This window comes from Jaculus jaculus, chromosome 9 (genome assembly GCF_020740685.1).
Source record: "Jaculus jaculus isolate mJacJac1 chromosome 9, mJacJac1.mat.Y.cur, whole genome shotgun sequence".
NCBI lineage: Eukaryota > Metazoa > Chordata > Mammalia > Rodentia > Dipodidae > Jaculus > Jaculus jaculus.
This window is the reverse complement of record NC_059110.1, coordinates 78,965,346-78,993,312: the sequence shown is the minus strand read 5'-3', so window position 1 is coordinate 78,993,312 and position 27,967 is coordinate 78,965,346. Positions and strand designations below refer to the sequence as shown.

Sequence of the window (27,967 nt, the reverse complement as noted above, 5' to 3'; positions counted from 1 at the left end):
AAAAAGAAAAAAAAAAAAAGAAAAAAGAAAGAAAGAAAGAAAAAAAAAAAAAAGAAAACACAAATAAGTAAGGAAACCCCAGGAGCATATGGATGTAGGTACACTGTGCACAGAATTGACATTCTCAAGAACTGGATATTGGAGCAGTTGAGAAGTGCCTGTGTGACATATGATACAAATGGTTTCGTATAGAATAAAAGGCATAATTCAAGTATCAGAGGAAGGCCAGCTCCATTTGCAAGTTACAGAGCATGAGAGGTTGTTGGGTCATATAGGCAGGACGCAACCGAGAAATCCAAGTCTGGAGACCCTGCGAGATCATCATGGAGGGAGGCTGAGGTGCCCGTGACTGGCCATGGTATTGCTACCAGAGGCAGGCCTCGGGAATGAGCACTGTGTTTAAGGACAGAAACGTGAAGGAGGCAGGACGGTTAGCTCTGTCTAGACCATCAATGTTCATTGCAATTTTCCAGCAAGCATTCTCAGAAATTCCTCTCCCCATATAGTCTCTAGAGCCACTCTCTCTAGCCCTTTGCTCCGCCTGCCTCTTGTGGAGCATCTTACCACTGAGCTCAGACCCCTCCAGTGACAATGCAGTCCTGCTTCTCCTTGTTCTGCCACATCGAGCACAGGCTGGGTTCCTGCTATGCTCCATAAATGACTGCTGAAATGAACACTGATGTGCATGTCCTGTGGGCCATGGGAACTCACATGATCCCAGAGGGGAGTGGGACTCAGAAGGAGCTGGAAAAGCACCTGGTTTGTTCTTCCTAACCACTCTTCCTTCTCTCATCCTGCATTCTGCACCAGGAAGACACAGCTTCAGCTCTTGCACTGAAGCTAATTGCTGCCCTAATTCAGTCATGCATGGGCACCACAAAGCTTGGTTAGGACCACCCCTGTGCAAGATTGCCCACTGCCTTCCATCATTGTAGCAACCTGTTGTTGAACGCATTTTGTATGTATCACCTCAATCTCAAAATATTGTTTTTTATTAGTATCCCTTTCTGTAAAGAAACAAGCTGGTTCATTTGCAGGGGCATGAGGCATGAGGTCCTGGTGCACCTATTCTCCCACCTGTCTTATTCTCTCTGTTTCTCTGCTTGAATATAAATAAACAAACTAACTAACAAATTTAAAAAAAAAAAAGAAAAATTGAAGGTCAGAGAGGTCATAAGATTTTCTCTGGCCACAAAGCCAGAGTGCCAAAACTAAGGTTCAAACCTCATCCTCACACTCCATAGGTTTCTGTTTCTCCCAGGGACCTCCCTTCTGCTTCCTTCTCCCCTATGCCCCGCACCCTTCACCTCACACTGCCTTTCCCTCACCCCATGCTGAGCTCACCCTGGGTCTGAGTCACACATCCTTTAGCAGACAGGCAGGGGTGGGAGTGAGAGGAGGAGAGCCAGCTGAGTGGTGAAGACAGACTTCGTTTGTTTCTTGACGGCTACTAAGCATGGCTAAAAAGCAAGTTCTGGAATACATGAACCCTTTCAGGTAGCATCTGGGACTCTTGCAGTGAAGGAAACAGCAGAGCAAGGGTTCATCTGCAGATATATGGCTGCAAGGTTGGAACAGTACCTCTAAATTGGTTTTGGAAGCTACATGCAGAGCCCTCCCTTCCTTGGATGTGACTAACAGTGGCTCATGGAACATTTTCTTTTAAGACTGGGTTTCTCTGGTCTAACTTTGTGGGAGCCCAAACTGTGCCAAGCCTCTGTCCAGTCTTGGCAGTGAAGCCCAGGACTGGGAATTAAGAGCCTAGAAGGACCCTGGACAAAACTCAGACCCAACTTCTCTCGGGTTCTTCAGTTGTAAAATGGAACCATCATCTTGGGCCTGACCGTCTCTCCAGATGGTGCACTGGCATGGGAAGGGTCCTGATCCTGGGGAGCTGGATGGGCCAGAAGAAAAGGAGCAGGTGCTAGGAGTAAGATGGCTATTCTCGTGGGTTAGGCCAGGACCATTTGGCTGGATAGTTCCTGATAGGAGGGCCTTACCTACTCAGGAACTTTGTCCCAGGCCATGAACTATAGAATGACAGAGCCAAGAAAAGGTGGAGAAGAGGAAATGAGTGCTAGGGTTTTTAAATTATTTATTTATTTATTTATTTATCAGAGAGACAGGAGAGGGAGAGAGAGAGGCAGATAAAAGAATGGGCATACCACAACTTCCAGCCACTGCAAACCCCAGATATATGCACTACCTTTGTGCATCTGGCTTATGTGGGTACTGGGAAACAAACCTGGGTCTTTAGGCTTCACAGGCAACTGTCTTAACCACTAAGTAATCTCTCCAGCCAGAGTGCTAGGGTTTAAATGTGCTTGACTTCAAAGGTTCATGTGCTAGAGTTTGGTCACTAATGTAATATTATTGGGAGATGGTAGAGCCTTGAAGAGGTGGAACCTAGTAGGAAATTGGACTATAATTGCCTTGTAAAGGGACTAATGCTGGTTTTGTGGGTGAGTTAGTTTCCTCAAAAACAGATTATTACAAAAGAGGGTACCTGGACCCTCCCTGATCTCTTGCTTTCTCTCCTGAAATGAGACCTTTCTGGCTCACACTGCTTGCTCTTCTCACACACACTCCCCACTATTGGGACATGGCCAGGAGACCCTCACTAGGTGTGAACATCATGCTCTTTGGACTTCCCAGCCACCGTAACTATGGGTCAATCCAACCTGTTTTCTTTATATATTAGCATTGCCCAGGACCAGGTATTTCAAAAGAGCAGACTAAGCTGGGCGTGGTGGCGCATGCCTTTAATCCCAGCACTTGGGAGGCAGAGGTAAGAGGATCCCCATGAGTTCGAGGCCACCCTGAGACTACATAGTTAAATCCAGGTCAGCCTGGTCCAGAGTGAGACCCTACCTTGAAAAACCAAAAAAAAAAAAAAAAAAAAAAAAAAAAAAAAAAAGCAGACTAGAGAGATAGGTCAAAGTTAAAGGCACTTGCTCACAAGCCTGCTGATCTGAGTTAGATCCTCCTCAGCACCCACATAAAGCTGGATGAAGTGATGTAATACCAATGAACGTGCAGCAATGGGAGGTGGAGCCATGAGAATTTGGAAGCTCACAAGTAGCAGTGACAAGAGAGACCCTTTCTCAAAATAAGGTAGAAGGAGAGAAGAAATACCCTGAGGTTATCCTCTGACCTCCACAAGTGTACTGTCATATGCACATACCCATACGTATACACACATACAAATACACACACATAAATAACAAAAATAGAAAAATTAAAAATGCAAAGGAGGGGCTGGGGAGATAGCTCAGTGGTTAAACGTGCTTTCAGGCAAAGCCTGCCTGCCTGGGTTTGATTACCCAGCACCCACATAAATCCAGATGCAATAGTGGTGCAAGCACCCGGTTTTCATTTGCAGCAGCAAGAGACCCTGGTGCACCCATACACATGCACGTATGCATGCACACACTTATGCGAGAGAAAGAGGGGGGGGGGGTCACAAATATTTTTAAAAGGACAAAATATCCAAGCCTTATTTACAAAAATAAAGGAAGGCTGGAGAGATTGCTTAGTGGTTGAGGTGATTGCCTTTTAAGCCTAAGAACACATGTTCAAATCTCCAGGTCCCACATAAGCCAGATGCACAGTGACACAAGTACGCAATGTCACACATGCAAACAAGTGGGCACACATGTCTGGAGTTCATCTGTGGTGGCTGAAGGCCCTAGCACAACCATTCTGTCTGTCTGTCTCAACCTCAGCTCCTGACCCTACTCAAAGGCCCCTCCAGTTGCCAGCCTCCCTTACCTATCAGCGCTCAACCCCACAGATGTGGCCGTTCAGGAGCTTGGGCCCAGTACCTGCCCTTAGTCACCCATGTTCCTCAGTGCTCATTCTACAGAGAAAGGAGATACTCTGGAGTTGTGTGCCACAGACAGCCCCACAGATGCCCCAGAGTTCCTGTAGGTGACAGAGTTCAAGGATGCTGTGAGGGAAGATGCCCAGATGGATAACTCTCCATAGGAGATCCGAATGGGCAGCACACACCACGCTGCAGCCGCCTACATTCACAGTCTGGGCTTGGGAGAGGCAGAAGCTCACCTTGATGCTCATCTAACTTCCCCATGGTCTCGATCTGCTCCACCAGGTCATTGGAGTTCCACTGGCTCATTCCAATGAGGATGGCATTCTTTCCTTCAGCCACCTCCTCTATAGGAAGGAAGAGAGATGGCTGTGAGCAGACAGGGCTATAGGAGGCTCTAACTGTCTGAGGGTTACTTATTTCATGCATGAGTTGAAGTACACTTAAATCCAGGGCCTTGGACATGGTAGGCAAGGGATCAACCACTGAGCTACTCCCCCAGCGCAAGATGTGAACTACTGGAGGTACTGTAGTAAGTGTCAAAATAAAACATTCTGGCCAGGCGTGGTGGCACACGCCTTTAATCCCAGCACTTGGGAGGCAGAGGTAGGAGAATCACTGTGAGTTGGAGGCCACCCTGAGACTATATAGTGAATTCCAGGTCAGCCTCGACCAGAGTGAGACTCTACCTCAAAAACACAAAAAATAAAAAAATAAAATAAAATAAAACATTCTGGAATGTGCCATTGCAAGGAGGCAATGTTGCTGCACCTTTCCAGGCCATCACATGTCATAGTGGGAGAAAGTAAGGAGGAGGCAGCCATCCATGCCTGGCACTGGGAGTAGTATTTCTTGAAAGGCAGTGTGTTTGGAAACAAAGGACAAAACCTCATTATTTGTCAGCAATTTTTCTTTGGAAATGACTGGACTGCTCTGCACCTCAGTTTTCCCATTAGTGAAATGAATCTGGCAATGTGCCAACTCACAGAGTTGTTTGCAGGATCTCATGAAATGGAATATAAAGGCCTTGGTGCACACAAAGTGCCCATAGATGAAAGGCATTGTGCTCATTTCTTCACATGAGAACTAACTCACCAGCAAGGCTTGAGTGGATCAGGGTTTGAGGGGTACAGGAGCACCGCTGGGCTAAGTACAGAACAGAAGTCATTTGATTCTAAGCTGCATGAGCTATACAGAGCCTTTAGTTCCCATCTCAGCTATAGGAACCTTTTTTATTTTTATTTATTTATTTATATGAGAGAGAGAGAGAGAGAGAAGAAGGAAGGAAGGAAGGAAGAGAATGGGTGCTCCAGGGCCTCTAGCCACTGCAAATGGATTCTACCATGTACATCTGGTTTATGTGGGTACTGAGGCATTGAACCTGGGTCCTTGGGCTTTGCAGGCAAGTGCCTTAACCACTAAGCCATCTCTCTGCCCAGGGATCTTTTTAAAAATATTTTCTTTGGGCTAGAGAGATGGCTTAGTGGTTAAGGCACTTGCCTGTGAAGCCTAAAGATCCATGTTCAACTTTCCATATCCCACATAAGCCAGACACACAAGGAAATGCATGCACAAGGTTGCACATGCACACAAGTTGGCACACACAACTGGAGTTCGATTGGAATGGATGGAGGCCCTGGCATGCCAATTCATTCTAATTCTCTCTCTCTCTCTCTAGTTTTTCTCTCTCTCTCTCATAAAATATTTTATTTATTTATTTACTTTCAAGGAGTGAGGGGTAGGGAGAAAGAATGGGTGTACCAGCACCATTAGCCACAGCAGACTCCAAATACATTCATCACTTTGTACATCTGGCTTTACATAGGTACTGGGAAATCAAACCAGGGTCATTAGGCATTGCAGGCAAGCACCTTAACTGCTGAGCCATCACTCTAGCCCCTATAGAAACCTTTAAGTTACTTCATTCTACCCTCCCTTCTCCCAGTATTGTCTCTGTTCTTGTCCTTTCTTTCCCCGCCTGAGCTTACTAATTATTCTTGAAGGAATCAGTGAGGTCATATTTCCTAGTCACACAGGCTGATGAATCTCTTGCCACCAACACACATGCCTGATATACAGTCCATCATCCTGCAAAAACAAACCCAGAGCAACAGGCTTTCTCCTCCTCCTTGCCTCCAATCCCAATGAGATGACCCTTTCTGGTGATGAGCTTCACATCCTCCCTGATAAATGAGGAAGCAAGGTTGTGAGGAGAACCTACACGCTCATGATAATTAAGAATGAAGGGGTGAGATCTGGCAATAATTAAGAATAAAGAGGTGAGATCTGCTGCCCTGGCAGACACCTTCATCCAGCAAATGGAAACAATATGGTGGAGCCAAAGCTATGGGAACTGTCCAGCGTTCTGATTCACACTGGAGCTCTGTAATCCAGATCCCATTTCTGCCTGAGTCACTGCCTCCTGCCTTATCCTTATTATAATTACCTATTTGACTAATGTCACAGCCTTATGAAGAGGCTCTTACTGGTGAGACTGGTACAAGGAATTTGAAAATATTAACACCCATAAAAATTCTAACAAGGGGCAAGGAAGATGGCTCAGTTAGTAAAGCATTTTCCTCATAAGTGTAAGAGTTTGAGTTCAGTTCCCCAGCACCCACATAAATGCCAAGTGTGGTGTTTCCCACCTCCCAGTACAGAATAGGGGAGACAGGCAGATCCTTGGGGCAAGCCAGTTATCTAATCTGGCTAAATTGGTGAGCTCTGGGTTTGGTGTAAGATCCTGGCTTATTGGTTAAGGCACTTCTGCAAACCTAATGATCCAGGTTCAATTTCCCAGGACCCACTTAAAACCAGAGGCACAAAATGGCACATGCACCTGGAATTTGTTTGTAGTGACTAGAGGCCCTGGCATGACCATTTTTCTGTCTCTCTTCTCTCTATCTCTCTGTGCTTGCAAAATAAATAAATAAATATATTTTAAAAATAATTTAAGCCAGGAATGATGGCGCATGCATTTAATCCCAGCACTAAGGAGACAGAGGTAGGAGGATCACTGTGAGTTCAAGGCCACCCTAGACTACATAGTGAATTCCAGGTCAGCATGAGCTAGTGTGAGACCCTACCTCAGAAAAAAACAAAAAATAATTTTAAAAAAAAAGAGCCTATCTCAATAAACATAAGATGGACAGTGGTTGAGGAAGACAGCCAGTGTTAATCTCTCCATGCACATGTATCTACACATTTACATGTGTCAAAACACAAATATACATGCATGTTTATACACACAAAAAATTTAACAAGAAACAACTATTAATGACTTTATTTTATTGGTAAGAAAACTGAGGTACACAGTAGTTGAACAATTCTTGCCCAAGATCACTACCTAGAGCCAGGAGCCAAACCCAGACATATTATCTAAGGAACTCCTTAAGCCAAGAGGTGGTAGTTTGAATGTGGTAGTGTAAATGTATGGCCTCATAGACCCAGGTATTTTATTAAAGTAGAGCTTATAACTTCAGCCCCTAGCAGGCCCTGCTAGAGGGGGCATGCCACGGGGGTGGACCCTGGGGTCTAGCCCTAGGCGGGTTTGGGGGAGGATCTCCAGTCCAGCCCTACTAGGTGTGTTCAAGGCAGTTTTGAGTTCTGGCTGTTCATGCTGTTCCGTGCTGCTGGCTGTTGTTAGTATCTCTGTTTGCATCTATGAAAGGGAGCCAGCTTCTTCCTCCATTGATGGTGCTCCCCTGGACTCTGTAAACCTGAAAGAAACCTCCTTCCTCCCACAAACTGTCTGCTTCGATATTTATCCAGCACTGAGAAGTTAACTGGAACACCTATGATTCCAGAATCTAGGAGTCTGAGTCAGGAAGATCATGAGTTTGAGGCCAGCCTGAGCTACATAGCAAGACCCTGTCTTTAAAAAACATTTAGGGGCTGTAGAGATGGCTTAGCAATTAAGGCACTTGTCTGCAAAGCCTGAGGACCTGTGGTTGACTCCCCAGGACCCACATAATCCAGATGTACAAGGTGACACAAGGTCACACATACACACAAGCTGGTGCACGCACCTGGAGCTGGACTGCAGTGACTGGAGGCCCTGGTGTGCCAAGTCTCTCTATCTCTCTCTCATAAATAACTTTTTTTTTTTAAGTTTAAGAATCCAACAGTCTTGATAACCTGCTCTGGACATTCTATATCAGATGCTTAGCCAAGAAGCACATATACACCCAGACAGCCCCACACTGGTATGTGCCCTCTGGGGATGAGTTTATACCCATAAGTGGCATCAGGTAAGGGCTCTGGCCAGGCTCTCGTGCAGACTCTGCTATGGGTGAGCTTTGTGCTCTTGCACATGTCTCTCTGCCTCTGTTTGTTTTCTTATCCCTTAAAATGGCAATAAAACCTCTAGCTTTCTAACTGCAGCAAGCTTCCACGGGGACAACACATGTAATAAATTTGACAGAACTACCAAGCCAAAATGCTGTGCAAAGATATAACGTGGTATTGTTCTTGAGGAAGCAGACTCATAAAGAGGTTAAAAGCTCAGTTATGGGGTTAGATGGACTATTTTCAATCCTAGGCCCACTGCCTGCTAGCTAGGTGACCTTGGACAAGTACTTCCAGCTTTATAAGCCTCAGTTTCCTCATCTGTAAAACAGTATCAGTGTCACACCTTGTTATAGGATGACTGAGATGATTAAATGAGATGAGGCAGGTCGTGTGTCCACAAGAGCTGTGAGCACATAGCAAGGACCCAAATGGAGACAATATACCCTGACGGTTGACATCATCACACTGCCACTGTTCATTCCTGGTCCCAGCCATGCTATTATCTCCTATGACTTCTGTCCCTGCTCCAGAGCAAGGCAGTCAGGCTCAGCTTGTAACACACCTTGAATTCTCTGTCTCAAGCAAGGAGGTACTTCTTTGTCTGTTCTAACATCCATCCTGCAGTGACTAGATTCTAGAAGATCTGCTATGTGCATAGGGGATATAATCACTGCTCTACTGAAAACGAGAGGTGTGAAGAACCCAGACATGGGAAGACCAGATAGCAGGTTTCCAGGTCCAGGGTCTGGTATGCAGCAGGTGCTCAGCACATGCAGCTCTTCCATGTTTCCTACCATACAGAAAGTTCTATCCCAGAAGCAAGCGAGGCTGTCACAGCCTTGGTGGAGCCCTGGCTATGCTGCTGGTGCAGCCCTGGGCTCTTCTCTCTTCTAAGTCTGTGTGTGGCCAGGCTGGCTCCCTCTGGTCTTGGCCTCTTGCTTTCCATGGAATACCTCTTTCTCTCACAGGCCCAGCTGGGTCCCCTCCTGCCCTGCCCCTTCAGATCAGTTCTCCCTGGGTCCCTTCCCATGGGTCTCTGCATTTCCTGACAGTCTCTGGGTGGCTTTGTTCTCCCTTCTTTGCTCAACCCTCATCCCATATCTGTCCCTCTCTCCTCTCTCAGGATCTCATGTTTTCTGTGTGGAAGAGCTTCCTTTTAGAACTCTGTCACTACACTGGGGATTTTCTTCCTCTAGGTTTTATCTCCTCAGCATCCTTACCCCATACAAGGCTTTTCCTGTCCCTTGGGCTCGGTCTGTCCTCTGGATCATTGTCTGTTTCAATTTCCCACTTCTCTCTTGCTGTGTGCATGGGCATGTGTGTGTATGTGAGTGCGCGCCTCTCCACTCTTACTCCCTCCCTCTCTGCTTTCTTGAATCTTCCCCAGGTTGTCCCTTTTCCCTGACCCTCCTTCCTGCCCCCTGGTTCTCAGGCTGCCTCCCTCTCCCTCTCTGGGCCTCTTACCTACCCCCAGTCTCCACACTCAGCCTTCAGAACTTCACTCTGAAAGCAATGAGTTTATCCCCTGAGAGGTGTCATGTATGCTAGAGCATGTGCGCGCACACACACACACACACACACACACACACACACAGAGATGGCTCCTTTTAGAGTTGATCTGGCACAGCACTTGAGGCACAGCTCTAGCCTTGCTCTACTTTCTCTACTGGGAAAACTGCCTCCCCACAGCACCCTCAGAGGACCCAGAGGGATCAACTGGGCAACCATCCTGGGTATTGACTTTGCTTCTCATAACTCTTTCCAGCATGCTGATTCTCATCCCTTGGTGACTCATAGTATGGACAAGTCACATCCACAGCACTCCAATTCCTGCCCAGACTCCAGGCTGAGCTCACCCACCATCAGCACAACCCTGACCTTGACCCCTGGCTGAAGTCTACGTGTGCACTTTCAGGACAGCTGCCCGGGCCTAGGAACTTTCCTTCCTTTTAGGGCTCAGGAAGTCTCATCCTGTGCCAGGGAAGCTTTGCCTCTAGCTTGGGGACCCAAGGGCCCAGTTCCCTTCTCCAGAAGACACATCAAATATCATCCGTATCAGGTCCGCAGCCCCAGTCTTTCCAGGAACCTGGATACACACTGATCTGGGGCCTTGCCTTCCCCTTCAGTTAGCACAGACCCCACCTTACACTCCTCCACTGCTCTTCCTCGTGTGATGGCCCCATTCCACCTACCCCCAGAAGCTTCGGGGCCAGCTCAAAGCATTTGCTTCTCTACCTCCCTTCCCCCAATGTAAGGAAAGGCTGCCAGAGGGCAGAGGGACAATGAGACACTCAGGGCTTGCATCTACAACAGTTCCCCTGTGCAGCAATCTTCACTCCCCTTCCTATAGTGCCTTCCTGCCTCTTCACCCATGAGATAAATCATCCATCCCTATTGTTTCCAGAGAAGGACTGTAACCAAAGACTTGAGAGTTGCCTGAGCTCATACAGCCAGTCAGTAGCATGACTATGACAAAATACCAGATCCTCTGACCCCATCTCTTCCCCTTCCCTCTTGTCCCCCCTTGGATACTCCAGGAGTGTGTCTATTATCACAGAAAAAAAAAAAAAAAAAACAAGTCCATGAAAGCAAGATCTAAATGAAGCCCTTCATTAGCTATGAGACCTGACCTTGCCCTAGAGTCCTCATCTATAAAATGGGATTATTTAACTAAGCATCACCTTCATCTCCTGGTTTCTATGGAAACCAGGGAGCTAGAGGTATGAACAGATTGTCTAGTCTGGCATCCAACTCCACAGACCTCAGCCTCCGACCTGGTGGGTAGAAAGGACCGGCCAACCCTAACTACCAGAAGATGGAGAACAGATAATACACAACATGGACAAAGGACAGAAGGTCCTCAAGCTGGAGAATTCCCCTCCCCTGTGCTTTGCTCTTGGTGAAGCTCCTCAGAGCCAGAGCATAACCAGGCTCCACCACTGCCAGCCTCTCCTGTGGCTGGCCATGCAGTGGTTAAGCCCAGCTTGTTTGTGCATATTCACAAGGGAGGAGTCATTACTTGGATGCTGGGGAGGAGAACCAAAAGAAAACAAGTATTCCCATCAGAGTGAAGGAATGGACCTGGATTATTTACAAACAATAGGGCTGGCAAGCCTGCTTCAGTGCCCCACAAAGTATTCAGAGCTGCAGAGAGGCTTCAAGGTAGTCTAGCCTCAACATTCTGCAAAATGCTCCTCGGGACTTAGCCTTTCATGGCCAGAACCCTGTAAAACCTGGGCTGTCTTCTACCTGGCCTTCTAAACTCTTCTTACCCATGTTTTCCAACCAGGCTGCCCATCGGCCAGCAGCCTTCATTACTCACAATGGCCAGTGCAGTTACTCAAGGTCCAGGCCTGGTTCCATTTGGCAAGTCTTATCTCATACTAGAGATTCTGTGTTTGTATCTCTGGCTGCCTGGGGCACAGATACGGGCACCCAGAGCCAACCTGAGCACACAGGGAAGACTCCTGTAGACAAGGCTCCTGGGCTGAGTCTGGAGCACAGTGGGGCGGCAGCACCAAGCGGCTCTTCTTGCTCACCAGCCTCCATGCCTTGCCCAAAGCCAAAGGATGGGAGGAGCATATGGGAGAAGATTATGATCAAAATACATTATGTACATATATGAAAGTTGTGAATAAAAATGCTAAAATCTAAAAAATGCTAATTTTGGCCTGGAGAAAAGGTTCAGCACTTAAAGGCATTTGCATACAAAGCCTGACAGCCTGGGGTCAATTCCCCAGTACCTACATAAAGCCAGATGCACAAAGTGGTGCATCCATTTAGAGTTCATTTGCAGTGGCAAGAAGCCCTGGTGCACCCATCCCCCCTCATTCTGTATCTCTGCTTGTAAATAAATAAAAATATTTTAAGGGCTGGGGAAATGGCTTAGTGGTTAAGGCATTTGCCTGCAAAGCCTAAGGACCCTGGTTCAATTTCCCAGGTCCCACATAAGTCAGATGTACAAGGGGGTGCATGCATTTGGAGTGTGTTTGCAGTGGCTAGAGGCCCTGAAAAAAATATTTTAAAATGCCAATTTCATTCCTCCTGGCAATGCTCTATGCCAGCTGTTCCCACTATCCAGAACACTCTTCCACCAGCTCCACACATGGCTGTCCTGGAGTTATTCAGTTTTTGGCTCAGGGCCCTATCTTTTGGGGACCTCCTTCCCAGCCACTTGCTCACGTTCCCTTGTATTTTATGGAGAATAAACCTCCATTTTTTAACAGTCTTACTCATGTATACTTGATGCAAACTGAACTGTTTATATTTATCACTCTAGCCCAGGCTGACCTGGAATTCACTATGTAGTCTCAGGGTGGCCTTGAACTCACGGTGATTCTCCTACCTCTGCCTCCTGAGCACTGGGACTAAAAGCGTGCACCACCATGCCTGGCTAAACTGTTTATATTTAAAAAGCACAATGCAGGATAGAGAGATAGCTTAGTGGTTAAGGCTCTTGCCTCTGAAGCCTAAGGACCCAGGTTCCATTCCCCAGAACCCACATAAGGAGATGCACAAGGTGACACATGTGTCTAGAGTTCATTTGCAGTGGCTGGAGGCCCTGGTGCACCCATTCTCTCTCTCTCTGCTGCTTCCTCTCTCTCTTTCTCCCCCCTCTTTCTTTAAAATAAATAAAATAAAATATAAAAAAGCACAATGTGATGTTTTGGTATATGCAAATACCAGTAATCGCCCCTTCAAGACACTGTCCACAAACCCATCATCCCCTTCCTGAACTCTAAGAGACCCCTCATCTGCTCCTGTCCCTACAGTGGATGGTATTTCCTAGTCTTATGTCAATGGGATCATACAGTGCTGTTTCAGTCTGACATTGTTCTCTTAGACTATTAAGAATTTCCACAGTGCTGCACACCTCAGTTTATTCCTTTTTCCTAAAGCACACTTTGTTTATCTGTTCACTCACTGATGGCATTTGAGTGTTTTCATTTTGGGGCTAGAATAAAGAAAGCTAGCACCAGTTCTCGTCTGAAGTAAGTGCCTTCGAGCAGAGTCAGGGCCGGCGCGTGCTGCGCAGGCGCTCCACGGCCCAGCGGTGGCCCCGCCCTTCTCTCCACCGCCCAGCGGTCGCCCCGCCTTTCTCTCATGCTTGTCATCATTTTCAAACTTTTGCATTATCACCAGCACAGCTTGAAAGGTCCAGTTCTTCCACATTCAGGTAGTCATAGCCGTTTTTGGTTTGGGGAGGGTTTTTTGTTTTTGGTTTTTTTTTGTGTGTTTTGTTTGTTTTGTTTTATTTTGGCTTTTCAAGGTAGGGTCTCTAGTTCAGACTCACTGTGTAGTCTCAGGGTGGCCTCAAACACAGCGATCCACCTACCTCTGCCTCATGAGTATTGGGGTTAAAAGTATGCACCACCATACCTGGCTTCAGTCAGTCTTTTTTAAAATATTTTATTTTTATTTGACAGAGAAAGAGGAAAAGAAGAAGGAAGGGAGGGAGAGAAAGAGAGAGAGAATGGCTACATCAGATTCTCTAGCCACTGCAAAAAAAAAAAAACTCCAAACGTGTGCACTTCCTTGTGCATCTGGCTAACATGGGTCTGGGGAAATTGAACCTGGGTCCTTTGGCTTTGCAGGCAAATGCCTTAACCACTAAGCAATCCCTCCAATCTGTCAGTCACTTTTTTAAAAAGTGTTTTTATTTATTTATTTGAGAGAGACAGGTAGAAAGAAAGAATGGATGTGCCAGGGCTTCCAGCCAATGCAAACCAGCTCCAGACACACACACCACTTTGTGCATCTGGCTTTATGTGGGTACTGGGGAATCAAACCAGGGCTGTCAATCTTCACATGAAAGCATCCTGACCACTGAGCCTTCCCTCCAGCCCAGGTCAGTCATTTTAATAAGCTATTCTAATAGGTACCTGCCAGGATCTTGGCAGTTTTCACTTGCATTTCCTTGATGACTGGTAACATTAAGCAACTTTTCATGTGATTGTTTACCATTCATATAGCTTCTTTCGAGAGGTAAATGTTCCCTCATGCTGCTTTGTTTATGGCAATTCTCAATCCACCTTATTTGTGCATTGTCTTCCACTTGCCACCTGCCACCCACCACCACAAAACCATAAGGATTGGGGTGGGGTGGTCTGCTCCTGTACACAGAGGATGGTGCCTGGCACTGGGCAGTTAGATGCCCAGTTAAGCACTTCTTGAAGAAGGGAGCAAATGAAGTAGAATCGTAGCCCCTGGTTTGGTATGTGTGGTCTTACCCAAGTTTCCCTAGCCTCAGTTTCCCACTTATAAAATAAGGTGGAAATATTGGACTCAAAGATCTTAAGGGAGCTGGGTATGGTGGTGCACACCTTTAATTCTAGCACTCAGGAGGATCGCCATGAGTTCAGGACCACCCTGAGACTACATAGGGAGTTCCAGGTCAGCCTGGGCTAGGGTAAAACCCTACCTCAAAAAAAAAAAAATTAAGGGGCCTCCTAGATTAAAGATAGTCTGAGTTTGAGGTCACACCCTAGAAGGATACTGGGAGAGTAGCAGAGAAAAAGAAAAGAAGGTGGTGGTGAGACACAGGGAAGGAAGAGCAGGTGGGGCAACTGAGAAGAAAGGCCAAGGGCTGCAGAGATGACTTAGTGGTTAAGGCATATGACAGCAAAGTCTAAGGACCCAGATTTGATTCTCCAGGACCCACATAAGCCAGATGCACAAGGGGCACATGCGTCTGGAGTTTGTTTGCAGTGGCTATAGGCCATGGTATGCCCATTCTCTCTGTCTCTCTTCTCTCTCTCTCTCCTTGCAAATAAATAAATAATAAAAGTAAATTAAAGAAAAACCAAAAAAAAACTATTTTAAAAAAGGCCAAGTTCACTGAGATGGCAGAGGAGAAGACAAACATGGGAAGGAAGGGTAGCTGAGGAAGACGACAGTCCCCAGAGAGGGGAGCAGGAAGGACTCACAGCTGCTGGACATGCAAGAACATATGAGCAGGTTACAAGAGGGAGCACTGACCAGGGGTCAACAGATACACCTGCCTCCTGCAGCAAACCATCATCTTGCCTGGGGACACAGAGCCCTGATGAACTGCAGAAATATCAAAATGAAACTCTCTTGTCCATCAAGACATAGTAGTTAAGCTGGGCATGGTGGCACACACCTTTAATCCCAGCACGCGGGAGCCAGAGGTAGGAGGATCACCATGACTTTGATGCCACCCTGAGACTACATTGTGAATTCTAGGTCAGCTTGAGCTGGAATGAGACCCTACCTTGAAAAATAAAACAAAACCACAAAATACGTAGTAGTTGTGCTACACAATGGCAGTTGTATGGAGAAATGGCCATGAGCAACCAGACAGGGAGGGAGACAGGACATGAACCCCCAATGGGATAGTTTAAGGCTGTTGATGGGGAGGAGGTTCTCTTCCCAGAGCCAAGGATCTGGGAGGCATCAGCAGGGACAGTGCTTTCCTACCCAGCTACACTTCTCTAAAATTCACCCAAATTGGTATTCACCATTTGCATAGTGCTGATAAGGATAGGGAAACTAAGGCCAGGGGAAGGAAAAGAGCTGCTTTAGACCAGAGAACAAGTTAAGGGGATGTTGAGACCATGTCTCCACTGTCCTTCTCTGAATCCAGATCTCACCTAGCACATCATCTTGAAGACCTTGTTTGCCTGGAACCTTCTCAAACATAAGTCAACACACTGACTATGGTGACTTCCAACAGAGCCAAGACTTTCCAAGCAGGCTGGCTGGGGAGCAGACCATTGGTGCTGCTGACTGCCTTTTCCCAACCCAGCTGAGCATGGCTACTGTGTCTTCCCTCCTGATTTTCAGGCTGACTCACCTCCCACTCCCCTGGTATCTGTCTGGCATGCTCATACCTCTGAGCCTTTGCTGGTGCATGCATTTTCTGCCTGAAATATCACTTGGTGTCCCTTTAGTTACTATTTTGATGCTCACCATGCACCATGGCACCTATGAGCATCCCCAGTGGCCACTGTAACTCTCTGGCTCTCGTTACATCTATAAGGCCAATCTTAGAAGTCACCTACAGACCATAGGCATCCCAGCCCCTGGGGTATCACCACCCTGCCACATAGGCTTTCTTTCAAAGCCTGAAATGTTCTTCAAGTTTTCTTAGTCCAGAGCTACCATGCTTCCTGTCTTTTGTATCTGGAATGCCCCTCACCTAGCCAGCTCTTCTTTCTTGGCTCTGCAGAAAGAACACCTCACCTATACCAAATCAGACGGCCCGACCTTATCCTCTCACATATAAGCTGCTACGTTTTGCTTGATGACATCAGTCCCCATCAGTGACTGCATTTTCCTCGGTGTCTTTAGCAGCATTTACCTCATGTGCTAGACTGGAAGCTGATGAGAGCAGTGGCCATGCCCACCATGTTCCACAGTAACCCAAACACCAAGCCCAGCTCCACGCACATGGGTGTGGGTTGGTAAAACTTCAAAGAGTAAACAGATGGGTACTGAGCCCCTGCTCTCGCCACCTGGATGAGTATAGGGTGTCAAAGGGCAAGTCTGAGGGGAAAGGAATACTAACCCCCAGAAGTGATCCTTTTCTTGGGCCACTAGAAAGAGTACCCAGCCAGTGGTGTGGGCATGGAGTTTACTCACCTCTAGCATCAAAGAATTCATCATCTGAGCTCTCCACTGAGTCACTAAGAACATTCCGAAGGTGCCAGGGGGTGCCGCCGCCCGGGGAAGGGCCACCTGCCAAGGTGAACACACATGTTAATCAAGACTAAGCGGTTGTCCAATATGACAGAGGCAGTCTCAGACCTTCTGCACAAGGGTCAGCCATACACCCACATCTGTGCCCTCTTCCTCTGCAGCCCCAGGCCAGACTAACCCTTCCCACTGTGGTGCCTTCATGTAAGCCTGAAACCCTCTCTAAGGAAGCTCCACAGGACAAGAGTTGGAGGTAGCTAAGAGACTTGGCCAAGGACACAGTGTATCAGTTGGCATAAGATAAACTGAGCTGCTTTAAGATTACCCCAGTTGCTTATAGCAATACCAGTTTGCTGCCCACTCACATGGGCCAGAGGGGCCTCTGGTCATTGTGCTCATTCAAAGGAGCCACCTCCTTATGACAACACAAAATGAGATTCCAAGGTCTAGCAAAGCAAGGGAGAAGAGCATAGAAAACCAGGTCCAGTCTTAAATACCTCTGCCCAGAAATGACATGTTCTGTCCTCTTTTCACTGCCAAGGCAAGTCATATGACCTTGACCAACTACAAGAGGGTAGAGGAGGTGAAACCAGATGTCTTGATAACACCAGTAATGTCACCCACACACAGGATGGGCAGGCCAGATCAGGACTCAGTCTCCAACAGAGAGAAAACAAGTCCAAGCCCAAGTTCAAGAAGACTTGAGTATCAACTCTGCCCTGTTTCTACCACTAGCAGCTGCAAGGTCATTTTCACTTTCCACCCGCAGCCTCAGTTTCCCCCTCTACAAATGATGATAATGATCAAACTTCAGATGGTTAAGATCAGAACTACTGTGTATTTGGTATCTGGGTATCAGAAGGCTCAGAAATGATGGCTGCAGGGTGCAAAGCTAAAGATCCTCCTGAGCCTACAGAAGCACAGAGTGGCCTCCTGCTCTGAACTCTGCTCCATCACACCTCCTGCCCTGGGACCAAGGCCAGGTGCACAGTCGGTGCTAGAAGCAAGCCCCCCATTCTCTGGTTCTGTCTACTGAGCATTCTGAGGTTTACGCAGCACCCTCATACCTATGAAACCTTTGCACACCTACTGGATGTGTGAAATGCTGGTGACTGAAGATAGAGTCAAACCTAATTATAAAAATTAAAACCTCCTCCATGTGGAAGAGAAAGAAAAGCACATATATAAGGAACCAGGAAAAAATAGACCACACTCAAATAATAGTAAATACAAGAGGGTAAAGGAAAAACCAGAACTACAAAACAAGAAGAATGGCAAGAAAAAATATACACCTTTGAATAATAACTCTTAAAATCAACAGCTTCAATGCCCCAACCAAAAGACACAGGTTTGCAGACTGGGTTAAAAAGCAGGATCTTTCTATTTGTTGCCTCCAAGAAACTCACTTTTCCATAAAAGATGAACACTACTTTGGAGTGAAAGGTTGGAAAACAATACTTTAAGCAAAGGGGCCTAGAAAACAAGCTGGTGTAGCCATCCTAATATCTGACAGGATAGAATTCAAACCAACATTAGTTAGGAAAGATTAAAAAAAATGTCACTTTATATTGCTTAAATGCACACTCCAACAGGAGGACATTACAATACTGAATATATATGCACCTAACATGGGGCTCCCAACTATATCAAACAAACGCTTTTAGAATTAAGGTCACAGATAACACTAAACACAGTTGTAGTGGGTGACTTCAAAACCCCACTCTTATCAATTGACAGGTCATCCTGGCAAAAAAAAAAAAAAAAAAAGAAGCACCCGGATTAAATGAGGTCATAGTCATAGAACAAATGGACCTAACATATATACAGGACATTTCATCTAAATGCTGCACAATACACATTCTTTACAGCAGCACATGGAACATTCTCTAAAATAGACCACATATTAGGACACAAAGCAAACCTTAACAAATACAGGAAAATTTAAATAATTCCTTGCACTGTATCTGATCACAATGGGATTAAAGTACAAGTCAACAGCAAGAAAAGTTATACAGTGTACACAAAATCATGGAAACTAAATAATATACTACTAAATGATGAATGGGTCAATGAGGAAATCAAGAAGAAAATCAAAAAATTCATAGATTCAAATGATAATGAGAATGCAACATATCAAAACCTTTGAGACACGATGGAAGCAGTCCTAAGAGGGAAATTTATAACTTTAAGTGCCTATATTAAGAAATTAGAAAGCCCACAAGTAAACAACTTAATGCCCTACCTTAAGGCCTTGGAAAAAGAAGAACAAAGCAAACCAAAAATCAGTAGATGGGAAGAAATAATAAAGATTAGGGCAGAAATTAATGAAATAGAAACAAAAAAACAATTACAAAGTACCAATGAAACAAAGAGTTGGTTCTTTTAAAGGATAAACAAGATTGATAAACCCTTAGCAAATCTGACAAAAAGAAAGAGAAGAGACACAAATTAATAAAATTAGAGATGAAAAAGGCATCCATACAACAGATACCAAAGAAATTCAGAAAATCATTAGAACAAACTTTAAGAACATATACTCCACTAAGTTCAAAAATCTGAAAGAAATGATTTCCTTGATTTATATGACATACCAAAATTAAATCAAGATGAGATTAACCACTTAAATAGACCTATAACATGTGTAGAGATCCAAGCAGTTATTAAAAACAAAAACCTCCCAATCAAATAATAGTCCAGGCCCAGATGGATTCACTGGTAAATTTTACCAAACCTTCATAGAAGAACTAACAACAATGCTTCTCAAACTTTTCCATAAAACAGAAAAGGAAGGGACTCAACCAAACTCCTTCTATGAACCCAGCATCACCTGATACCAAAACCAGACAAAGACAGAACAGGAAAAAAAAATTATAGACCAATCTCCCTCATGAACATAGAGGCAAAAATTCTCAACAAGATATTGGCAAACAGAATACAAGAATATACCAAAATGATCATTCACCCTGACCAAGTAGGCTTTATCGCAGAGATTCAGGGATGGTGCAATATATGCAAATCAATAATGTAATACACTATATAAATTGACTGAAGGACAAAAAATAATCACATGATCATCTCAATAGATGTAGAAAAGGCATTCAACAAAACCCAACATCACTTCATGGTAAAAGTCCTACAGAAACTGGGAGTAGAAGGAACATATCTCAACATAATACAGGCTATTTATGACAAACCTACAGCCAACATAATACTAAATGGGGAAAAACTTTTCCACTAAAATCAGTAACAAGACAGGGGTGTCCACTGTCCCCACTTTTATTTAACATAGTACTGGAAGTCTTAGCCATAGCAATGAAGGCAAGAGACACACATAAAAGGGATACAAATTGGAAAGGAAGAGATCAAGTTATCATTATTTGCAGATGACATGATTCTATACATAAAGGACACTAAAGACTCTATCAGCAAACTGTTAGAACTGATAAACACTTTTAGCAACATAGCAGGATATAAAATAAAGACATATAAACCAGTAGCCTTCCTATATACTAATAACAAACACGCTGAGGATGAAATCAGGGAATCATTTCCATTCATAATTGCCTCAGAAAAAAAGGACATTGGAATAAACTTAACCAAGGAGATGAAGGATCTCTACAATGAAAACTTTAAAACACTCAAGAGAGACACTGCAAAAGACACTAGGAAATGGAAAGACATCCCATGTTCTTGGATTGGAAGAATCAATATTGTAAAAATGGCAATGTTACCAAAAGCAATCTACACATTTAATGCAATCCTCATCAAAATTCCAATGGCAGGGCTGGAGATATGGCTTAGCAGTTAAGGCACTTGCTTGTAAACCCAAAGGACCCAGGTTTGACTCCCCAGGACCCACATAAGTCAGATGCACAAGGAGGTGCATGCATTTGGAGTATGTTTGCAGTCGCTGGAGACCCTGGCATGCCCATTCTCTCTCTCTCTACCTCCCTATTTCTGTATCTCTCTCTCACTCTCAAATAAATAAATAAAAATAAAACATTTTTTTAATTCCAATGGCATTCTTCACAGAAATAGAAAAAAACAATTCTAAAATTCATTTGGAAGCACAAAAAACTCTCAAATATCCAAAAACATTTGAGCAAAAAATATACAAGGCTGGTGGTATCACCATACCTGATTTTAACCTATATTACAGAGCCATAGTTAGAAAAATAGCATGGTACTGGCACAAAAAAGGCATTTAGATAAATGGAACAGAATAGAGGACCCACATGTAAGTCTGGGCAGCTGCAGCCACCTGATCCTCAACAAAAATGCCAACAGTCGTCATTGGAGAAAAGATAGCCTCTTCAACAAATGGTGCTCAGAAAACTGGATATCTCTATGTAGAAGGATTAAACTAGCTCCTTATCTCTCTCCATGCACAAGAATTAAGTCCAGATGGATCAAAGACCTTAATAACAGACCTGAAACTCTGAAACTTCTAGAGAAAAAAGTAGGGAAAACCCTTCAACATACGGGTATAGGGAATGGCTTTGTGACTATCACCCCAGTGGCTCAAGAAATAAAACCACTAATCAAACACTGGGACCTCATGAAATCACAACACTTTTATATAGCAAAAGACACTGTGAATAGAGCAAAGAAGCAACCTACAGAATGAGAGAAAATCTTTGCCAGCTATTCATCTGACAGAGGATTAGTATTCAGGATATACAAAGAACTCAGAAAACTAAATTATAAGAAATCAAACAACCTAATTAAAAATGGGCTATGGAACTAAATAGAAAGTTCTCAAAAGAAGAGCTACAGATGGCGTATAAACATCTGAAAACATGTTCCACATTCCTAGCCATCAGAGAAACGCAAAATAAAACTACTTTGCAATTCCATTTCACTCTTCTCAGAATGGCTATCATCAAGAAAACAAATGACAATAAATTCTGGTGAGGATACAGAAAAAGGAACCTTTCTAGACTGTTGGGGGGAATGCAATCTGGTACAGCCATTGTGGAAATCAGTGTGGAAGTTCCTAAGACAGCTAAAAATAGATTTACCATATGACCTAGCTGTAGTACTCCTAGGCATATATCCTAAGGACTCATCTCACTACCTTAGAGATACTTGCATATCCATGTTTATTGCTGTTCTTTTCACAATAGCTAGGAAATGGAACCAGCCTAGATGTCCCTCAACTGATAAGTGGATAATGAAGATGTGGCACATTTATACAATGGAGCTCTACTCAGCAGTAAAGAAAAATGAAATTGTGAAATATTCACGAAAATGGGTGTTTAGAAAGGATTATACTTAGGGAGGTAGCCTAAGCCCAGAAAGCCAAATGTCATATGTTTTCATAAGTGAATTCTAGCTACAAATGATTGGACTTCTATTTGCGTTGGAATAAAACTCAATAGCAGAAGCCAGTAAGCTAGAAAGGGGATATAAAGGGAATAGAAAAAGGACTTAAGGGATGGTATTGTACATATGTAAGTAGAAGAACAGATTACTGGAGGTGGATAGGCCTAAGTGAGGTCAGGGGAAGAGACTGAGTAAAGGAATGATAGAGAGAGGGATAATCAAAATTTAAGAGGATATAAATAAGTCATATAGAAACCTACTTTTATGGACAATGGCACACCCAGAAGCCATAGATTGTTACTAGAACATTTTCAGTTCCAGGGATGGAATACCTCCCAGTGACTTGTTGGCCAAGGAATCCCTGGATACCCTCAAAACATTACAGGCCATTGCAGAAGTTCTGGGTTTCCCACCAGGAATAAATGATAAGACCCTATTGCTGAAGACTACACATACTTTGGCTGCAAGGTCACTCAGGAATCCTGCTGGAGCTGAGCTTTAAACCTCTTCCATGTAAACCAGCTGACAGAAAGCTAGAACGTTACACTTCATGCAATTCAATGGGAGAGAGAGAAATCACCAGTGAAGATACTAAACAGTGAATACTGCAAGCGTTAAATTTGGCCATCCAGGCCAAATGAGCCAACGGGTATAATAGTGGCATGTCCGTTATGGGGGAAACCAACCACTCTCTAATTGGACTGGAGGCTCACTCCATGGGAGGGAATACATGCCTAATACTGAAAACCTACAACAGAGGTAGTCATGAGCCCTAGGAGTATAATGTATGGTGGTATCTGGCTAAATGTATATACTATGCTCACCAAACTGCCCAGTAAGCACTTCTTTTAATGTTCATACCCATATATTAATGTTACTCTCACTTTTGGTTAGAGAAGCTTCTTTTTTCAGATGGCAGTGACCTTGGGATGACTCAGAAAGCACCATGGTGCTGAGAAGAAGTGACATATGACTACTCAGCACTCACACACCTTCCAAGGCTCAGGGTCCACTGCAGAAGAGGTGATGGAAAGAATGTAAGAGCCAAAAGAAGGTTAGCACTCCTTAAAACGCACTCCTCTAGACACAAAATGGCTTGAATATCCATGAATTCCCAGTTCCTGACACTACCTACACAAGACCATCATAATAGAAGGAAAAGATAATGATATCAAAATAAAAGAGAGACTAATTAAGATGGGAAAGGGACATGATGGGGAGTAGAGTTGCAAAGAGAAAGTTAGGGGAGGGAGGGAATTACCATAGGTTATTGTCTATAATTATGGAATTTGTCATTAAAAAAATAAATCTAGGGCTGGAGAGATGTCTTAGCGGTTAAGCGCTTGCCTGTGAAGCCTAAGGATGCCAGTTCAAGGCTCGATTCTCCAGGACCCACGTTAGCCAGATACACAAGAGGGCGCACGCATCTGGAGTTTGTTTGCAGTGGCTGGAGGCCCTGGTGCGCCCATTCTCTCTCTCTCTCTCTCTGCCTCTTTCTCTCTCTGTCTGTAGCTATCAAATAAATACATAAAAATAAACAAAGAAAATAAATCTAAGGGCTGGAAAGATGGCTTAGTGGTTAAGGTGTTTGCATGCAAAGCCAAAGGACCTCAGTTCAATTACCCAGGTCCCACATAACCCAGATGCACAAGGTGGTGCATGCATCTGGAGTTTGTTTGCACTGGATGGAGGCCCTGGCATGCCCATTCTCTCCCTCTCTCTTTCTCTCTCTAAAATAAATAAAATTAAAAGATAAATAAGCCAGGTGTGGTGGTGCACACCTGAATCCCAGCACTTGGGAGGCAGAGGTAGGAGGATCACCAAGAGTTCGAGGCCACCCTGAGACTACATAGTGAATTCTAGGTTAGCCTGACCTGGTGTAAGACCCTACCTCAGAAAACTGAAATAAAAAAAAGATAAATAAATAATTTTTTAAAAATGTTCTACATCCTTAGTCATCAGGAAAATGAAAATTAAAACTACTTTGAGATTCTATATCACTCCTCTCAGAATGGCTATTATCAAGAAGTTAAATGACAATAAATGCTGGCAAAGATGCAAAAAAAGAACCCTTCTACACTGTTGGTGGGAATGTAAACTGGTATAGCCATGGTGGAAAGCAGTGTGAAGGTTCCTGAGACAGCTAAAAAAATAGATTTACCACATGAACCAGCTATACCACTTCTAGACACGTGTCTTAAGGTCTCATCACACTACCTTAAAGACACCTGCACATCCGTGTTTATTGCCACTCTATTCACAATAGCTAGGAAATGGAACCAGCCTAGATGTCTCTCAGCTGATGAATGGATAATGAAGATGTGGTGTTTTTATTCAATGGAGTTCTATTCAGCAGTAAAAAAAAAAAAAATGAAATTATGAAATTTTCAGGAAAATGGATGGACCTACAAAGTATTATACTTAGTGAGGTAACCCAGGCCCAGAAAGCCAAGCACCACATGTTCTCTCTCATATGTGTATCCTAGGTATTGGGGTTTTAGCTCAGTGGATGAGCACTTTTCTAGTAAATGCAAGGATCTAGGTTTGGTCCGCAGCACCAAAATAAATAAATCATATGTGACTCCTAGCTACAAATGTTTGCACTCATATGTGAGTTGAAATAAAACTTGGTAGCTCAGGCCAGTAAGCTAGAAAGGGGCTATGATGGAGGGAGGAGAGGGAAGAACTTAAAGGGATGGTATTGTATATATGTAAGTAGAAAAACAGATTACTGAGGGTGGAAAGGCATAAGTGAGGGCAGGAGAAGAGACTGAGTAAAGGAAGGGTGGGGGAGAGTTAATCAAAATCTAAGAGGGTATGAATAAGTCATATGGAAACCTACCTTTTTGGACAATGGCACACCCAGAAGCCATAGGTTGTTACTAGAAAATTTTCAGTGCCAGGGATAGAATACCTTCCAGTGAGTTGCTGGCCAGGGAGGTCCCAGATGTCCCCAAACATTACAGGCCATTGCAGAAGCTCTTGGTTTCCCAAACTAAGAATAGATGGTAAGACCCTATTGCTGAAGACTTTACATGCTTGGGCTGCAAGGTCACTGAGAAATCTTGCTGGAGCTTAGTTTAAAACTTCCTCTGTGTAGACCAACTGACAGAAAGCTAGAAAAAAAAAAAAAACTATGTTGCATGCAGCTCCATGGGAAAGAGAGAAGTCATCAGTGGAGATAAACAACAGTGGATACTGCAAGCCTTAAGTTTGACCAGCCAGGCCAAATGAGCCAATGAAGGTAATAATGTCATGTCTGTTATGTAGAAAGCCAACTGCTCTCTAATTGGACTGGAGGCCTGCTCCATGGGAAGGAATGCTTGATACTGAAAACCTGTGATAGGGAAAGCCCTAGGGGCGTAACATCTGCTGGTGTATGACTAAATGCATATACTCTACTAACCAAACTGCCCCGGTAAGCACTGCTCTTAATGTTCATACCCATATATTAATGCTACTCTTACTTTTGGTTGGTGAAGCTTCTCTTTCAGATGGTGGTGACCTCTGGGATGACTCAAAAGACACCATGGTGCTGAGAAGTGACAAAAGAGTGCTCAGAACTGAAACATCTGTATCACACCTTCCGAGGCTCAGAGTTCATTGCAGAGGAAGTGGCAGAAAGACTATAAAAGCCAAAGGAAGGCTAGGACTCCTGACAATGTACTTTTTCAGATACAAAATGCCCTGAAAATCCATGATCTTACAATGCTTGGCTCTACCTGCACAAGACCAGTACAATAAGAGGAAAAGAGAGACTGATTGAGAGGGGTAGGAGATATGATGGAGACTAGAGTTGTAAAGGGGAAAGTGTTGGGGGGGGGGAATTATCATGGTTTATTATCTATAATTATGGAAGTTGTCAATAATTTAAAAAAAAGTAAAACCATGGAAGTACTAGAAGAAAATCAAGCTGGTAGTTGTCCTGAGTAAATAATCAGAGAAGTCCCTGAAGACAGAGGTACATAGGTGGTCATCTCAGGGTCCCAGTAAAACAAATGCTGCAGAAGAAACTCCAGTGTCCACCCATACAGTATGAGCTGCCTACATCCATATATACCAAAACTAGTGGGTTCCCAGCACATGCTGGAAGGATGAAGTAGCTCTGTAGTGACATGGGAAAATGCCCAGGGGTACGGTTAGGAGAGAAAAAAGCAGCAACAAACACACAAGGAAATTCCAGAACACTCTGGACCCATCTTAAAAAAAAAGGAAGAAAAGAAAGGAAGGAAGGAAGGAGGGAAGGAAAGGAGGGAGGAAGGGAGGGGGGAAGGAGTCTGCTGAAGGATATCATAGCATGTTGGTTAAGAGCTCAGCTCTGAAGTTTAAGAGGCCTAGATTCAAGCTCACGACTTGCCTCTTAGAAGCTGTGTGATGTCAAATGAGTTGTTCTCCTCTCTGTGCCTCAGTTTCCTCATCCATACTGTGGGGGTAGCCCATACCTGCCTTGCAAACTTATTCAAGGATTAAACAAAATGTATCCAAGTGTTCAGTACAATGCTTAACATCCAGTGAGTATCAAAAGAACAATAATTATTCCATAAATACATTATAGATGCATTAAAATGTTTTTGAAGATATGCACTTAAATGTCAGTAAAGACTTTTGTATATACAGTTGAATTTGATAAGAGGCAGAAGAAACAGTTCTAAGGCACATCTTTGAAACTGGACTGTAACTTAAGTGATGCTACATCAGGATTTTAAGTGGCATTGTTTATTCTTTCTTGGTGATATATACAAATAAGGCTACACCTTACAATCATTCCATTTTCAATAAAATACAGTAAAAATTCCATGCACATGGGTTACATTTTCCCTAGAGTGGAGGCTTTGGCTACAGAGCTCTGGGTTCTTCTATCAACAGTGTTGCTGCCTCAATTTTCACATATACATAACGAGAAACTGACAAGGAACAGAGAACCCCCTCCAAATTTAACCCTTAGATTTGAAAAGTCCATCTGACATACAGTAGGTGTCAAAAAGCAAGTGGGAGACAGGTGTGGTGGTGCATGCCTTTAATCCCAGCACTTGAGAGGCAGAAGTAGGAGGATCGCCGAGAGTTCGAAGCCACCCTGAGACTGCATAGTGAATTCCAGGTCAGCCTGGGCTAGAGTGAAACCCTACCTTGGGGGAAAAAAAAAAAAAAGCAAGTGGGAGGTGGACAGCTCCCCAGCCTCAAGCAGTCCATGGGGGAACCTATTGTGGTCCCAGCTCACCACACCCAGCACCCTGTAGGAGGCTGGCACTGCTCTCTACTCTGTACATAACCAGTTCCTGGAAGGAAAGGCCAAAGTCAAGTACTAGGGACATGGCCCACCTGCCTAGTGCTCCTGCTCTAGCCCCCACAAACTCCCACATACATATACAGTATACATAGACACAGCTTGGAGCCAAGACAGAGAACATTCTGAGACACAGAAAAGCAGAGGCCACCAGGAACACCTATGTGGAGTCACTTTTAGATGGAAAATCAGTTCTACCCCATACTCCTCATGAGGTCCCCTGAAACTTGTGAGCCCCACCAGGGTGGACAAAAGGGAGGGTGACCTTGGCCTTTGGATTTACTGCAGGGATATCTGAGAATTCCAATGCACAATAACCACTGACGTGGGACTGTTTTCCAAATGTATGTGGGGGAAGTTTAAGCTAGTGCAATAAAGAAAAAGAAATGAAACATACAGATTGGAAAGAAAGAGACAAACCTGTTTGTTGCTCAGATGACATGATTGCCCACATGGAAAACAAGTACAAATGCTACCAAAAAGGAAAAAAAGCTAATAGAACTAAAAGGCAAGTATATCATGGAACTGGGATCAAAACATAAGAGTCAGGCCAGGCGTGGTGGCACACGCCTTTAATCCCAGCA

General features: G+C 44.3%; 1 protein-coding gene across 2 annotated transcripts in view; it reads right to left on the bottom strand.

The window, feature by feature from the left end:
• The window catches only part of Pitpnm3 (PITPNM family member 3), a 105,064-nt gene that overhangs the window by 64,388 nt on the left and 12,709 nt on the right, over positions 1 to 27,967 (bottom strand). The window contains exons 1-3 of one of the 2 annotated variants that reach the window (XM_045158778.1): positions 24,942 to 24,990; positions 16,721 to 16,816; positions 4,066 to 4,173 (exon numbers count right to left, since the gene is read on the bottom strand). In XM_045158778.1, the coding sequence (XP_045014713.1) occupies positions 4,066 to 4,173; positions 16,721 to 16,816; positions 24,942 to 24,972 (235 nt within the window). In that variant the 5' untranslated portion in view covers positions 24,973 to 24,990. Of the gene's footprint in view, positions 1 to 4,065; positions 4,174 to 16,720; positions 16,817 to 24,941; positions 24,991 to 27,967 lie in introns of those variants that run through there. The other variant, XM_045158777.1, reaches the window with a different exon arrangement.